At 37.8% G+C, this 17,347-nt stretch overlaps 1 protein-coding gene across 1 annotated transcript; it reads left to right on the top strand.

The window, feature by feature from the left end:
* The first annotated feature begins 874 nt into the window (after positions 1-874).
* Positions 875-15,037, top strand: LOC131154178 (F-box/LRR-repeat protein 3). Its single transcript, XM_058106761.1, has 7 exons — positions 875-1,809; positions 2,264-2,389; positions 11,986-12,090; positions 12,203-12,602; positions 12,831-12,960; positions 13,065-13,359; positions 14,314-15,037. Exons 1-7 carry the CDS (start codon positions 1,186-1,188, stop codon positions 14,557-14,559), a joined length of 1,926 nt encoding a protein of 641 aa, XP_057962744.1. The 5' UTR covers positions 875-1,185; the 3' UTR covers positions 14,560-15,037.
* The last annotated feature ends 2,310 nt before the right edge of the window (positions 15,038-17,347 follow it).

Here is a 17,347-nt window from a genome sequence, read left to right as displayed (position 1 = left end):
GGTTTTTTTTTTTTTTTTACTGATTATTAGTAAAGTTTTTGAAAATTTTGTAATTTTTGTTGATTTTTTGACTGTCAAAATTTGGGGTAAGTGTGTTTTGTCTTTTATTATTAATATAATTATTTGTTTTTAGGTGAATAGGTGTTTGATGTGTGACCATTTGCATTTATTTATTTAGTTTCCTATTGAGAAGATTGCTTATATTTATTATGATTAGATATCATTTCACATATGTAACATAAAAAATTTTAAAATATTTTAGTATTTAATTTAAGACTATATTAAAAATAAAAAATTTTTGAAATTAAAATATGCTGCTAGTGTTTGGCATATTCATTAAAATTTTAAATTATTTAATTCGTCTATTACATCACTTGCATAATGCAATAATTCATCTTATTTAATTATAATAATGTATGAAATTAATCATTATTCTTAATATTATTATGTTTAATTTTTTAATTATTATTAATATTAAATCATAATTTTTTAATATTTTATAAATTTATTATCAGTGTACTTGAATTTGAATTTTAACTCTCAAAGGGAAGATTAATATTTTAAAAAGCTTAAAAATATTTGAGTTTAAAATACTCTAATTTGTTTGATAAGAAGAAAATAGAAATGCCCATTTTGGTCAGTTCACATGCAGTGGGCGCCACCCACCCAAAGTGATTAAGACATCGCTCTCACCACGGTAATATTAACTATGGAATTCTCACTTGTCCGCACGCGTTCCACAAATGGCAACCTGCCACGCTCCTACACAATCAAACCTAACTTCCGTCACGTGACAACCACGTGCTGTTCTCTAACGTGGCGATCTATCATTCGTCAACCTAAGTATATAACCGTGGTCACTGCCGCACCGAACAGATTCCCGCGTCCATCTTCTATCTTCTATCTTCCATCTTCATCTTCATCTCCTGTACATGACATCGCGGTCTCCTGAGCCCCGCGAATTCGAGTTGTACACTACACTAAGCTCCGATTTCTGATTTCTTCGCCGAAACCATGAACGCGACTCGGATAATTCGGCCGGAATCGTTCGGAACTCGCTTTCGAATCGCCGACCGCCACCCTCTCCTCCACCTCCGTCTTCTCTTCCTCTTCGTCCCCACCTAAAGCGAAACAAGACCAGTCTCTGTTTCTCGAACTACCCCTTTTTTTATCACTTGTATTGCCATGTCGTCTTTCTCTCTCCTCACTGAAGACCTCCTCGTACATATTTTCGACATGCTTCACGACGGCGCCGATCGGAAGACGTGGCGCCTGGTCTGCAAGGACTTCCTCCGAGTTGACTCGCTCCGCCGCACGAGCCTCCGAGTCATCCGCCCCGAGTTTCTCCCGACGTTCCTCCCGAAGCTCGGGAACGTCGAGGTTCTGGACCTGTCGGCGTGTCCGCGGATCGACGACGCCGCGGTGGCGAGCCTGCTGAGCCGGGTCGACTCGGTCGGGTGGACTCGGCGAGTCAGATCGCTGGGACTGAGTCGGGCCACCGGGTTGAGGCCGCCCGGGCTGGAGTTGATGGTGAGGTCGTGCCGGAGCCTGGAAGCGGTGGACGTGTCGTTCTGTTGGACGTTCGGCGACAGGGACGCCGCCGCGTTATCGTACGCCAGGGGGCTCAGAGTGCTGAAGCTGGACAAGTGCATGGGGCTCACGGACTTTGGGCTAGCGAAGATAGCCGTTGGATGTGGAAAGTTGGAGAGCTTGAGTATAAGGTGGTGTTTGGAGATCAGTGACCTTGGGGTTGATCTTCTCTCTAAGAAATGTCTAGATTTGAAGTCCCTTGATATTTCTTTTCTCAAGGTTCCTCTCTCTCTCTCTCTCTCTCTCTCTCTCTCTCTCTCTCTCTCTCTCTCTCTCATTTTCACTTGCTTTAGATCTCATTTAAACATAATTCAATTCATTTAGAAGTCCATGCTACTTGGAATGGACCGAATTATATGCAAGTTCTATTGAATTCTTTTGTATGATGCTGCAAATGGAAATAAGATGTGTCTTCTATTTAAAAGAAACTTAAGTTGTGTTTGGGAGCAGATTTTGGACCTTGCATTTGTATTTTTGTGCATTTGGATTTTGGATTTGGATTTGCAAATGTTCCTTTTTTAGAATTGTGATTCTAATTAAACGAAAACTACAAATGATTGATTTGCGAATCCTTCCATTTGAAGCAATGCCTTATATTTTGTGTTGTTTTAAGCGTCTTGTGGAAGTTCTCCTTATATGGGTTTTCATGTATGGGTTAGTTTTCACTTTTCAGGTGACAAGTGAGTCGCTTCGTTCCATTGCTTCTCTGCAGAAGCTGGAAGTTTTGGCTATGGTGGGATGCTCTTCAATAGATGATATTGGGTTGCACTTTCTTGGTGATGGATGCCCTTCTCTCAAGGTTAAATTGTAGAACAATTATTACTCTTGTGGCATTTGTTATGTGCAATAATGTGTTTATGGTTTTGGCTTATACTTGTGCCTTTGCTCTTTGGGTTTTTTCCCCAATACTCTGGTTTGTTCCTTGTTAATGAATTTGCTTGCTTGCGCTAAATATACAGAGATACTAAAACCATTCCGGGGATGGCTGTACCTCATTTAACAAAGTTAAACTCTTAGGCAATTTAGTTCTCAACTTCTTGCTGATCCCATTCTTTTACTTAAAATTAATTAAGAGACTGATACGCTGTGTAACAAGCGTAAGCTTTCAGGTGAATTGGATCTTTGACTTCTAGGATGAGATCTTTGATACACTACTCTAAGATCAACTGATTATGTGAAATAGGAAGGCATAGGCATTTTTTCAAATTTGATAAAGTTGTCCCTACCCTCAAAGTTGAACATCTTCATTTGATTTTTTGTTTGTTCGAATCATGTGGGTTGCTGGGCCATTAAATATTTTGGTAGTGCTTCCTCTTCAATGGTGTCTTAGCAGCTCAAAACATTTCCCTTTTTTTTTTCCCCTGTGGGGACTGATACGCTGATGAATGACCAAATATTTTCTGTTTCTAGTAATGTAAATTTTGGTAACTAAAGTGAGATTAATAACTTTAAAGCTTTCCAAAATCTATTTGATCATTTACACAAAAAAAGAGAGAAACCAAAACCATTATAATAAGATTAATTAGCTTGTGTGTAATATTAGAGTTTATTTCATAGTGTATGTTGTTTGTAGATGATATTGTATTAATTGATGAAACTAGAGACAGAGTAGAGGTAGAGCTAGAATTATGGAGAGAAGCTTTGAAATCTAGAGGTTTTTGGATAAGTAGAAATAAGAAAAAATATATGAAATGTGATTTTAGTAATGATAGGAGGAATATTGGAGATAAAGTTAAAATTGATGATGAAGAAATAAATAACACTTGTAGATTTTGATACCTTAGATCTATTATGCAAGTTGAAGTAGAAATTGAAGATGATGTAATGTATAGAGTTAAAGCAGGTTGGGTAAAATGGAGAAGTACTTCAAGTGTGCTCTATGATCGTAGAATACCCTTAAAATTAAAAGGAAAGTTTTATAAGACAACTATAAGACCAGCTATGTTATATGGATCAGAATGCTGGGTGATGAAGAAAAAGAATATCCAAAAAGTAAAAGTTATCGAGATGAGAATGCTTAGATGGATGAGTGGTATAACATTGAAAGATAAATTAAGTAATGAATATATTTGTGGTAAGTTAGGTGTAACTCCTATAGAAGATAAGATAAGGGAGGGACGACTCAGATGGTATGGACACTTGTAACGTAAGCCACATAGTGTGCCTGTGAGGAGGAATGAGTTAGTTACTGTGAGGGGTAGTAGAAGGGGTAGGGGTAGACCTAAAATAATTTAGGAGGAGATAGTGAGTACGGATTTATGATCCCTGAATCTGTGAAAAGAAATGGTTCATGATTGCATAAATTGGCGGAAAATGATTCATATAGCCGACCCCACCTAGTGGGACTTAAGACTTGATTTTGTTTTGTTTTGTTTTTTTGTTGTAATATTGGAGTTGAATGAATTTTTTTTTTTTTGAACATGCTTATGCATTGTAGCCAAATGGCATCACTCGAGAGATGAAAATGCGTACGCTAATGGTGTTGTAGCCAAACAATTGAGAGGAACTAGTGCCAGTGTAACTAAGATTAATTAGTTTGTAAGAAATGTTGGGAGTTGAAAAAATTGAATGAATATTTGGTTCTTGAGCATGCTTTATGCCGATATGCTGTTGCAGCCAAACAGCATTACTCCCCCTCTCATAAGGGTGAGGTCATGGATTTGAGTTTGGCTTTGTGAGTATGCTGCCATTTGGGGCAATATAAGCTGGAATATGAAAATTTTAATCAATGCCAGTACAACTAGTTTGAATTATGCGGACCATATTGTTGCCTAACGACATCACTCCCCCTCTCATAAGGGGGAGGGTCATGGGTTTTAATTGGCTTTGTATAATAAGCTTGAATTATGCTGACCACCTTGTAGCCAAATGTTGTCACTTCCCCCTCATAGGGGTGAGGTCATGGGTTTGAGTTTGGCTTTGTGTGTATGCTGCCATTTGGGGCAATATAAGCCTGGAATATGAAAAATATAATCAATGCCAGTATAATAAGTTTGATTCTGTGCACCACATTGTAGCCAAACGGCGTCACTCCCCCTCTCATAAGGGGGATGGTCATGGGTTTGAGTGGGCTTTGTGGGGATGCTGCCCTTTAGGGCAATATAAGCCTGGAATATTAAAAAAGCAATGCACTCAGTGATTTATTGACCCTCTTGATATGAGTGAAATGGTGTGTTATATGGTTTTTAAAAAGAAAAAACTGTAAAATTCACGATTTGATTTGTATGGCTCATAGTAAATATATTGATAAGATTCTATGATGAATTTCAATTATATTCAACTTGCTGGATTGTGATTCAGCAAATTTTTCTTGTTGTCTATGTTAAGGAGTGTCATGATATGTTGGAACTTGTGAGCCAAGTAAGGCTTCCTTTGGTATCGTTTATCAACAAGTACTGAACTGAAAATTTCTTAATAAGTGCTGTTAGTCATAAGTATTGAACAAACAAAGTACTGCTTGGTTGTATTTAAAAATACTGCTGATTACTGGTAGAACAAGCAAGGTTTGGGTGTTTATAGTGATAAGGCATGTTCTGATACTCTATTCCTTTATTTATTCCTCCTTCCTTTCCAGTTCCATTTTGTTTTCTCTTTTCCTTCTCTCATTTTCCCCTTTAATCTCCCTCTCCCTCCCTGCCTCTCTCTCTCTGTTTTTTTCCTTTTTTATTCTTTTCTTTCTCTTATTTGTATTTTGTTTCTCCATTTTTTTTTTCATTCTCCCCCCTCCCCCGTCCTCTTTTTCCATGCCCAGAAGATCCCCATCCTTTTTTAAGTTTAAGATCAACCCTGCTTTCCAATCTAGACACCTCCTTTGCTCCTAGTTTCTCCTTGCCCCTCCAATCTTTTGGTTCTTCTCCTTCTTCAGTTTTTTAACATAATAGTATTTTTTTTTCTTTCTCTCTCTTATTGGCTTACAAGCCTAAATGTGGAAATGGATCAATTGCTAATTTGATCCTCAAACTCAAGAGTCACTGCCACTGCTAGTCTGCTGCAGCCACCATCAACAAAAAGCACCTCCAAGAAATTTAATGCGCTGAAAACTCAAATCGACAATTCACCAAAGGGTTGTGCCTCACACTTCTGTTTTTGGCAGCAGTGGTACAAAACATCAATTTCAGATGTATTTAGTGCGGGGCATTCCAGCTATGGCTGGAGCATTGAGTTTATCTGAGAAAAGAAAAGCTTTGATGGTTCTAGCAGTGCTTTAAAAGGCGTTCACAAGGCATGCCTCGGGGCATGGAGATGCAAAAATGCACCAAGGCTTTCTTTGAAAGGCGAAACTCTATGGAAAAGTGTATGCCTTTTGGTTTGATGCACACACTCTTCGTTAAGGCTGATGCTTTTTACACCTTCACATGTGAGGTGTGCATGCCTTTCAGGATTCACTTTTCTTTAAAACCTTTTGAAAAGAAAAGGGGCATGAAATGAAGGATTTAAGACCTCTTCATCAAGAGTGCTCTCGCTCTCCCTCCCTTCTGATGATCTGGTTGATGATTCACAGCAGCTGTCAGCCTCTGTTTTGATCACAATACCTGCAAGCTCCAGCAACATTCGACAAATCCTTTCCATTATGCGACTGATATGGAATTGCTTTGATTGAGAGCCATTCTTCATGAAGGGAAATTTGTTTGGATCCAGTACAACGTGAAGATCTCTGGTATCTGCGATGATCTTCTTGACTCTTTAGCAACCAACAACCACTCAAACCATAAACCAGTGTTCAATTCTATTTTTGAGATGCCACTAATTGTTAAGCAAATATGGAAACGGAGAAATAAATATGAAATTTAATGGCTTGATGAGGATGAGCTGCAGATTGTGGAGGAGCTAGCTCTCATGCGCTGGAATGAAAATGCCACGTGTTCATTTATTTCATTAAATACCACGCGCTCATTTATCCCATTAAAATGCAATAACTCATTTCCTTCTCTATCTACCCTATGTATCTATAAATGAGAGCATTTGTGTTGTGTGAATAGTGCAAGCGAGTGAGCGAGGAGTGTGAGAGTGCTGAAAGTAAGAGAGAGAAAAGTGTGAGAAGAGTTGAGTTGAGTGTGTGTCTCCTCCTTTTTTTTTTCTCCCAGATTATAGGATATTCGGTGTGCTCCGTGGACGTAGGTCAAATTAGACCAAACCACGTAAATCTGGTGTTCTTATTTTGTGTGCTTGTTTTGCTTGTGTGTGTGATTATTGTTCCTAGATCCCTAACAATTGGTATTAGAGACAGATTGAAGCAAAGTCGCCAAATCAGATCAAAATTGTCAGATCGGAGCAAAGTCGCCAGATCGGAGGTCCTAGGAGCTATATTGTGCTAATTACGTGTCTAACAAAAATTCTGTCTAGGTAAGTGGAACTTAAGCGGTCCATTGTGACCCCCCACTTTCCTGGAAATTTACCTGGTATAATTTAGCATAATCAGCACTGGATCTCAATGCCACGTCATCAGTCAACCCACTCCAGCATGACGTTCGCGTCAGCAGAGCTGAGTCAGCATCCTCATTAGTGCTGTGTCAGAGCCACGTCATAAGACGCGGGTCAGTTGCCACGTCATCCTTGGGCCCACTTGCCACGTTAGCGTCCATGTCATCCCAGGATCCCACCTATCACGTCAGCGCCACGTCAGCAGTTAGGTAACGGCGTCGGGAATATTCCGTTTAGTGGGAGTATATTCCGTTAAGTTTAACGGAAAGTTGATCAATTTTGACCAGAAGGTTTGACCAGGTTGCGGAGTCATTTCAGGTTCGTTTTTTGAATGATTTGAACCATCTAAGGTTTTCAGCCGTTCTGGATTCAACCGTACTGTCCGTTTGAGCTGATTCTATCTCTAGATTGATGAATCGAGATGTCGAACGAAAAGAACTCATTGGTTTATTGGAGGGTATAGATTTTTCTATAAATCATTTGTATAGAGAAGGGAATAAATTGGTAGATGTTTTGGCTCGACAAGGTGTCATGAGAAGGAATAGTTTGTTTACAAATAGTAGTCAACTTTTTAGAGTTATCAAAAGTTTGTATAGATTGAATAAGATTGGTACGGTTTATATAAGGTATGCTTAGTTGGTTTCCTTTTGGTATTGGTATACGTTTGTTTTTTTCTTTTGTTTGGTTTGATGCATGGGGTGTTTTATTGGTTATTATGTAAGCTCCAAGTGTCCTTTTGTTTCCACAATATTCCTCCGCCATAAGTGGGGGTTATTAATATACTTGGGATGGGGCCGCTATGCGGGTAGCTTTCGGCTCTTTCCCAAAAAAAAAAAAAAAAACGAAACACCATTTTTTTCAGAGCAAGTACTTGTTATAAGTGTAATTGTTTTAAGTGTTGTAAGTACTTTTTCAAAGGTGATACCAATCAAGGCATAAATAAACAAACTAGAGCCTGATTTAAGTAGTGATTTGGACCAAATTGAGAATAGAAAGGACCTTGGACAAGCCTGATGCTGGTTTTATCATGGGGGTGAGGCTGTCTGTGTTTGAAGTGGAGAATTGGGTCTGTAACGATGGGCAAAGAAGTGATAATTGTTTGAGGAAATGGTACTCTTTTTTATATATGGGCCCAAGGGACAAAATGCTAACAAGAATGGAGAAGAGAAAGCAATTGAGGATGGTTGAAAATAACGTTAAGTGGAAAAGAGCCCATTGTAGAGATGATGGTGATCTTGATTTTGAGCCAAAGGATTGTGATTGAGATTTGGACTTTGGGAAGCTATTGGATCTTATTTTATCCTGACCATCAAAACATTTTATAATACTATATTGCTTCATTCTAGAAATAGATTACTCATTTTAGCAAAATAGTTAATTGTTTTGGCTTTTCTTGAATTTTTTACCAAATCTTATCATTCACTGTTGAAAATTTTTAATATCCCTGATGATTTGAAGAAGTATTTTTGGTTATTAATAAAGCAGCTGATACCACTACCTGATCCATTCCTACTTGACTCCACACCCTCTCGTATTTGATTCAATTCACAATTTAGAAAATAAGCTTTCCTATTCAAAATTCAATTTACAATTTGAAAAGCCATTGTTATTAATGGTGAATTTTTTTCTTATTGTTTTGATTGTATTCATGCATTGACTGTTGATGAAAATTTTAATACTTTTCTTGTTTTTTGGGTCTTTCATGGTGGATTTGATTTTAGTATTAATGCTTTGTCCTCTTCTATTTATATTTGTACTTTTTTCTTGAGAGTTTTTCATTACTCATCTAGTTGCCAAAAGGTCATTGGGAGTGTGTTGTTTAGTCTTTCCTCCTTTCAGTTGGATGACTTATGCATGGATTTCGCAATAGTCACAAATATGTTTCTTTAGATGATTTTCAGCCATTGATTCTCTCTTATCTTCTCAACAATCAAATGTTATTTGAATGAAGTTTTCTTTGCACAACTTCATTATTTTAGCCCTGCAAATTTCTCAAAAAATGTTTGATAACTTTAATCAATATTAGATTTAGAAATATTGACGGGACATATGTTGTGGATGACATACTTTGTATGACCTTCATATTTGGCTACTTTCTACTTTCTAGGATTATAGAGTGGTGTGCAGTAAGGAAAAAGCTTAGAGAGGCCCTGGGCCATGCTCCCCTTGAAAATTTGAAATATATATATATATATATATATATATATTTATTATTATTGTTATAGGAGAGTAGTACAGATGTGTGGTTGTCCATTAAGTATTAGGTGAGAGTTTTGAGCAGGAACATTGTTAGGACTGGAGGAGCCCATGAGTGGGCTTGATACGCATGGGTGAACACCAATTTGACCCAGAAGCTCAAGCTAATTGGGTCTTGGGTCCATCCATGTATATAAACATCCATCATTCACTTTAATTTTCCCATGTGGGACAACCTCACAAGTGGAATTCTCAATAATCTCCCCCTCACTTGTGAGTTCCTGCTCCCCCTTGAACGTAAACCGTCTCCCTTTTGGGACAATTCTCCAACAGTTGCTCAAGTGGGCCTTACCATTGGCATCTTACGTGCCTCAGATTGCATTCCACGTGCCTTCAAATCAATCCTACCTCCCACGTCTTGACCCTATTCGGATCCATCCGCAGCCTAGATGATCCTTATTGGCCTCAGCCACACACTTGGTCCCCCAACTGTTAGCACATCAGGAGAATTAGCTTCCTGTCTCAACTTTTACGATGTCTCTCACCTAGAGTTATGAACCGTCGGCTCTGATACCACTTGTTAGGATTGGAGGAGCCCATGAGTGGGCTTGAAACGCATGGGTGAACACCAATTTGACCCAAAAGCTCAAGCTAATTGGGTCTTGGGTCCATTAATGTATATAAGCACTCATCATTTACTTTAATTTTTCAATGTGGGACAAGCTCACAAGTGGAATTCTCAACAAACATGACAGGAATGACTCAGTTAAAGGATGCTGATTTTCAGATATTGTAGAATCTTGAAGTGCAAATTGTGAATAAAAAAATTAAAACTATGCAATGTGTGAGATGGCTAAAACTAGGGTAAGGGAGGTTGAAACTAAATTTGGACGGGAGCAGCTTGGGGAACGCAGGGCCGGCGGGTGGTGGTGGCATCCTTAGAGACCATACAAGTTCTTTTGTGTTTGGTTTTTCAAAATATTTTGGTTCTTGTTCAAATAATGAAGCTGAATTGAGAGTTATGTTGGAGGGAATAAAGATTTGCAAACATTTGGGTCATACTAGTATTGATATTGAATGTGATTCGAATATTGTTATAAATTGGATAAGATCAAGTAGGCGCTCATTGTGATATTTATAGGATTTTTGGGAGCAGCTGATTGGTTTATTGGAGGGAGTCGACTTTTCGATAAAACATTGGTATAGAGATAGAAATAAAGTGGCAGATGCCTTGGCTCGTCAAGGTGTTAGGGGGAGGAATAGTTTGTTTACAAATAGTAGTCAACTCCCTAGAGTTATTAATGAGTTGTATAAATTGGAGAAAATGGGTACGGCTTATATGAGGTATGTTTAGCTGATTTCCTATTGGTTTTAGTTTATGCTTTATGTTGTTTATCTTTTGTTTGTTTTGTTGCGTGATATTTGTTTTGTAGGTCCTTGTTTTGTTTTGTTTTGATTGGACTTGTAATCCTGTTTTGGCTGGATGTTGGTGTTGTTATTTGGGAGGCCTTTAAAGTTTTGTCTTTTGTTTCTCCGTTTGATTGTCTTGTAACCACATTATTCCTCCGCCAAAAGTGAGGGTTTATCAATTAATAAATGGAGGTGCCGCCCTTCTTAAAAAAAAAAAAAAACATAAACCATGACTTCTTGCAATTGATTTATTTTTTTGTTTATATGTAAATATAAGAATTTTTTTTTTTTTTTAATAAATGTAGAACTAAAGCTATAACTCATTAATATATAAGGTTTTCTGTAACCAAGACATTAATATTCCATAAGTGACCTATAACAAAAGTTTTTCTTTTGTTAATATACAACTCATTATTTGGTGTTTACTTTTTAAAATCCTAAATAATGCTGTATAGATTATAAGTTTCAATTAAAAAAAAATGCTGTTACTTGATCACATTTTGTCTATAACTTCAGAATAGTTCATTGTATGATAAAGAGTAAATATTATTGAGATAGAAAAATAATTTAATTAAATTATAAAATAAGGCAAATATAGAATGCAAAGGTCCTATTAATTTTATAAAATATTTAAAAATGAAGACATATTACACATGCATTGTGTGTGTTTGATAGCTAGTCTATAAGAAAAGAGAAATTGTTGAGAAATACACAGTACAGGCTCTTTCCTTATAGATGATTTTCATAACCTAAAAAAAAAATGTTGGGCCTTATTTTAATATTTTTTTCTTTCCTATTTTAGAGGGTCACATATACTTTTATTTTAGATGTGTGATATATGTAAAATGAAAAAACATTTTGATACCTTTCTGAAAACATTAATCTTTTGATACTTTGGTATTCAAGACCTTTATGGCGCTCTACTAGACTACTAGTGCACCGAGAGTTCACCCGACTAATCCGCTATCTTGAATTGCATCTCTATTTAAGTACTAATAATTGATTCCCAGACTCCCAGTAAGATTGGTTCTTATGTGTAATGGTTATTGGTTCAAACCCAGCTATTTGGGGTTTATGAAGTCGTATGTTTGTGCACGCTGAGAGAGAGAGAGCTAGCTCTGCTATACAAACAGAAAATTCCTACATAATTTTTATACTCCTTGATATGGCATTTTAGCATGGGCTATCAATTCCTTATAATTAGTAATGATTTGCCAAAAATGGGATTCATAACAGAACACATCATGTGCTGCGTCAAGGAGTTGGAATTTAGAGTTAGAATTTGGAGTATGAATCGCATTTTTCTCCCTTTGTTTGTGTGTGTGTGTGTGTGTGTGGTTTCTTAAAGATTAATTCCATGGATTGCAGGCACTGGATGTACTGAGGTGTGATAGCGTTAGTTCATCAGGTCTTATCTCAGTCATTAGGCGGCATGATGGTCTTCTTGAGCTCAGTGCAGGGTATTGCTGTCTTGTGAGTGTATTCCTAGCTATGATGCTTTTCTGCATGTTTTTTTTTTTTAATTTATTTTTTTACTGTAATCCAGAATCATGGATTGGGACATTTTGATGCTTTATTGCTTTAGGAGTTCTCCCAAAGTCTGCTTCACTGGGTAAAAAGCTTGAAGGATCTAAACTCAATAAGAATTGATGGCGCTCAAGTTTCTGATTCCATCCTTTTTACAATAGGCTCCAATTGCAAAAGTCTGGTGGAGATTGGGCTAAGCAAATGTGTAGGGGTTACTGATGATGGCATTATGCAGCTGGTATCTTGCTGTGTCAATTTGAAGATCCTTGATCTAACATGCTGCAATGTTATCACTGACGAGGCAATTTCAGCCATAGCTAGCTCCTGTAGGAAACTTATATGCCTGAAGTTAGAGTCTTGCAATTTACTTACTGAGAAGAGCCTTGATGCGCTGGGATCATATTGCTCGGGACTTGAAGAGCTGGATCTTACAGACTGTTGTGGTGTCTGTGACACTGGTAAAATTTGAAATATTCGTTGTGTATAATTGAACTGTTCTCAACTTAGTATTTTTTATGTTTCCAGCGTATATTTTTGGTCTTAGGCCAGCATTTCTTGTGCATCTCTTTTAAACAGATTATTGCATCTCTATTCCAAAACATTCGTGAAATTATTTTTATATTCCTTTGGTTTCCCTGCTTGGTGAGAATATGCTAAGTTATTCAAATGCCACTTCTTTTCTGCAGGACTCAATTATTTGTCTAGATGTTCAGAGCTTTTATGCTTAAAACTGGGACTCTGTGAAAATATATCTGACAAGGGATTGTTCTATGTTGCTTCTAACTGCATAAAATTACGTGATGTTGATCTGTATCGGTAATTTAATCCCTATGGATTGATTTATTATTCAATAAGATTTTTTTAAGATGATTATTAGAATACTGTTTCTTTTTTCCCCCTTTCCCCTTTCCATTGTTTAGCTGTACAGGTATTGGAAATGAGGGATTAGGTGCTTTATCGTGTGGTTGCAAGTATATAAAAAAGCTCAACTTGTCATACTGCAATGGGGTTAGTGACAAAGGGATGGAGTATTTAAGCTGTTTGGAGGAACTGACTGACTTGGAATTGCGTGGGCTCGTCAACCTCACTAGTGCAGGTTTGACAGCGGTTGCAGCTGGGTGCAAGAGACTGGCAGAATTAGAGTTGAAGCATTGTGTGAACATCAATGATCCAGGCTTTTGGTCTCTTGCCTACTACTGTCGGAATTTGCGACAGGTTTGTCTTACTCCGTTTGATTTGGAATTTTGAGCTCCTGACTTCCATCTCTTTACACTGAACCCCTGTTCCATATATGTTCTATGATATATTCCTAAAGCATTGCTACCAGAATGAAAATCAGATGCAGAAGGCAAATGAGAAATAGAAACTTGAGAAAGCATGTTTAATAATTTTATTGCAAATAGAAACTTGAGAAAGCATGTTTAATAATTATATTGCAAATGAAAACTTGAGAAGGCAATCGGAACATTGACATGATGCAATTTATGATGCTTATTGCCCCGTGTGTTTGAAGATACTCTTTTCTCAGAAAAAGAAACATTTTCATATTTAGTTATGCGCAATTTCTTCTACTGCAGAAAGGAGGTGTTTTTGGAGATGAAAATGACTTCCACTAAACAACTTTATCTTCATCATGAGCAGATAATTTTGCTGTTGTACTTTGATTTTCTATGAGTTGAAGTAACCTTAGGAGTGTTGTGAGATTGCTTCTCTATGCAGAAATTGTGGAATTCTTGAGGAAAAAAATGAAGTAAAGAAAACAGTGTTTTATTAAATAATGAATGCATCTAATCCCTGCAAGAGAACAATGTTCTGTTGTTTGCATTGTTGTGATGTTCATGATCATCTTTCTAGACGTGATAATAAGCAAATAAATATGTTGGTTAGTGTTAAATTCTTAAATTATACTTTAATCTTATTTTCATGATTCATTGAAGCTACATACCCATTCTGATGTGAAGCGGAAAGATGAGTTGTAGATTGCTCATTTGAGATCATTGAATTGGAACTGGCTTGATGGTTCTAGGGCATAGATTTTGTTATTAGATAGATAAAACCCCCATATTTCTGTGTGCTGGTAGAAATCCCCCGTCACTTTTTTGTTGTTATAGACATTGGAGGATTGCTTTTTCATTCCCCTTAAACAATGATCTCAACTGGTGCTGGCAGATAAACGTGAGCTATTGTGCCATTTCGGATGTGGTTCTGTGCATGGTGATGGGGAACCTGACGTGCCTGCAGGATGCAAAGCTGGTACATCTCAGCAATGTCTCGCTGGAGGGGTTTGAGCTCGCTCTTAGGGTGTGCTCTGCTCGTTTGAAAAAGGTGAAATTGCTTGCTACTCTCAGATCCTTGCTTTCCCATGAGATCTTGGATACCCTTCGGGCGAGAGGCTGCAAGATTAGATGGGGTTAAACTGCATCATTTGGCAAATGTGACATTCTGAAGTGGGCATGGAGGGCACATTTTGTATGTTGTGGATTAATCTTATCAGAGGGCCTCACATGAAAACAGAGATGGTAGCCTCACTTTAAAGCCTCATGGTATGAGAAATACTTTGTGGATTTAGAAACCCAGGTGGAAGATTGTCAATATTGACAATCGTGGTGTGAGATTTTCGTATGTTTGTTTTGTTTCCAAACCTTTTTGACATGGGTGCTCATCCAAACCGATTATTGTACAAGTATGAAGGTCTTCAGGGTAAGGGGTTCTGCCCTTCAAACATCCTTCCCTTAGCATGAGTTAAGGTATATATTTGGTGAGCGATTTCTATGGGTTTAGGGTGATGAGAAAATTAGAGAATGTTATCTTTTAATGCTGTGTGTACTGGCACCATTGCAGCCCTTGAGATGTGTTCGCGTCATTGCATAAATTAACTTGTGGTTTCAAGCCATTTGCCCCTGTTTTTAAGGTTTCAAGTCGAACTGTGGATTAAGATCTTCTTCTTAAATAAATAAATTATATATTTCGGAATAATGAAAAGTTGTACAAGTGACAGTATTTATAATAGTACATGTAATGAACTAACAATTACACTAATAACTGAATTAACAATTGAACTAATAACTCTAGAGATGAGGGACTGATCATTAATCGAGGGAGATGTATATATATATATTGTTATTTAAAGATATACGGGTGGCGGGTGGTAACCTAAACTCGTCCAATCCATTTATTAAATGGGTTAGATTCAGGTTGGCCTGTTTTTAAATGGGTCATCTTGTATTAAACACAAGCCCGATGTAAACGTGCGGATCACAAGTAGTGTGGATTTTGACCTATATATATATATAATACAACATTTGTTAGTACGTCCCCACAAGATGGAGATGGAGAATAAAGTTTTGATGGAGATGGAGAATAAAGTTTTAACATCTCCAGCTTGTGGTAAAAGATGATAAAAAAAACTCCATTGATGTGGAGCACAAGAGGTGACGAAGATGATGACAACAATGAATTGAAATCTTTGATTCCAAATACAAATGCACAACTTGGCGACGAGGACCTACAATGAGGAGAATGCAACGGTGATGGAGAGGATCCGCAAGAGGAGATGCCGATGCACAAAGCAGGCGAGGAAGACAACGATGTCGGATGATGAGATGCCGACGAAGAAGAAAATTGTTGCGAAGTGAAGACAAAAAATATGGCCAAGCCAAAGGCAAAGTAGCGAAACAAAACGAAGGAAAATCTTGCAAAAATCTTCCTTCAAAAAATCAAGAAACTTCAACTCGTGTAGAAGACAAATTCTTCAATCGAACTCAACGAATTGATAACACCAAACAAGAACCACTAGAACTTGATGCTCAAGAGAAAATACTCAGCGTTGATCAAAATAGCGCCGTCTATCAAAAAGAAATTTCTAAAGAAGAAGAAGACAAAGTAGATCCAGAATTCTGCATCAATTGAAATTTATCGAACACTCTGAGGCAAGATCTGAAGTTGCTTCAGACGAAGAGATCAATTGTCTCTGAGGAGTGACGAGACACGACATAGCCGAAGCGAGGGAATGACTAACCAGCAGACCAGACCAAATACGAGTGACCGGAGACGAGACGGAAACGACGACAGTGACTAGCAGATCAAACCAGAGATGAGAGTGGAGAGCTGTGAAGTCACTCTGAAGTGCAAGGCTCCTGACTGGCAATTTTTGCAACAAAAAAAAAATCAAAGAAAAATAGAGGTATCGAGCTCTAATATTGCAACAACATTCTAACATTGGTGATGGAATAAGGACACCGGAGCCGGAGAAGTAGCCGGAAAGCACGAGGTCGTCGGAAGGCCTAGAGAGTCGAGTGCTGAGAGGCAAGGCTGTAAGAAGATCGGACGAGGCAAAGGAAGATCTTGATCTGCATTGAGAGCCGAGACGAGCTCGCATGGGGTACAATCCCGATCCGACTCGACAATAATGCCGGAATGGAGCGACGAGCCAGTCGGCAGAAAGTCCGCAGTTCTCGACGACTGCGGCGAGGGGCGAACTGGTGGCAGCAACCATGAGAGCTACGACGAACCTCTCAACGACGATGACCAAAGGAAATGAAGATGAGGATGAGCTGAAAAGTGTCGTTGGAAACAAAAATAGGAGGATCTGCAGAGGAGAGCGTCAGAGCGGAGCGGATTTGTGAGGCAAGACCGCAAGAGGATTTGCAGAGGAAGACGATAGGACGCTCGGCAGATGAACCAAGAACTCTTCGCAAGGAACAACGGAAGAACTTTGAGAGAGGAAAATGCTCTGATACCATGTTAAATAAATAAATTGTATATTCTGGAATAATGAAAAGTTATACAAGTGATAGTATTTATACTAGTACATGTAATGAACTAACAACCGAATTAACAACTCTAAACTAACAATTCAAGAATACAACATTTGCTAATACTTCTAGAGTTGTTTTTCCTCATAATTGTGTAGAGAGTGAAATTGGATCCATCTCCCACACGTTAGAAATACATGTGATGCGGCAAATTAGATTGTGTTGGGAGCGCCAACTTCAAGTTTTGGGATTGAATTTGTGCAAATTTAAACAAAATTCGGTGTAATTTTGTATTGTATTTTATTCCAATCTACATATTCAACTTTAAGTTCGAATTCTGAATTCTAAAACATGAGGTTAGAATTATTGAAAAATCATAGAATGGTTGTGTTTAACAAATTGTAGATAGACGATCTATTTTTTGTCTTTTTGAATTTTATATCAATAGG

The sequence above is a fragment of the Malania oleifera genome, chromosome 4 (assembly GCF_029873635.1).
Source record: "Malania oleifera isolate guangnan ecotype guangnan chromosome 4, ASM2987363v1, whole genome shotgun sequence".
NCBI lineage: Eukaryota > Viridiplantae > Streptophyta > Magnoliopsida > Santalales > Ximeniaceae > Malania > Malania oleifera.
Note: the sequence above shows the minus strand (reverse complement) of the source record. Positions and strands in the feature narration are given on the sequence as shown.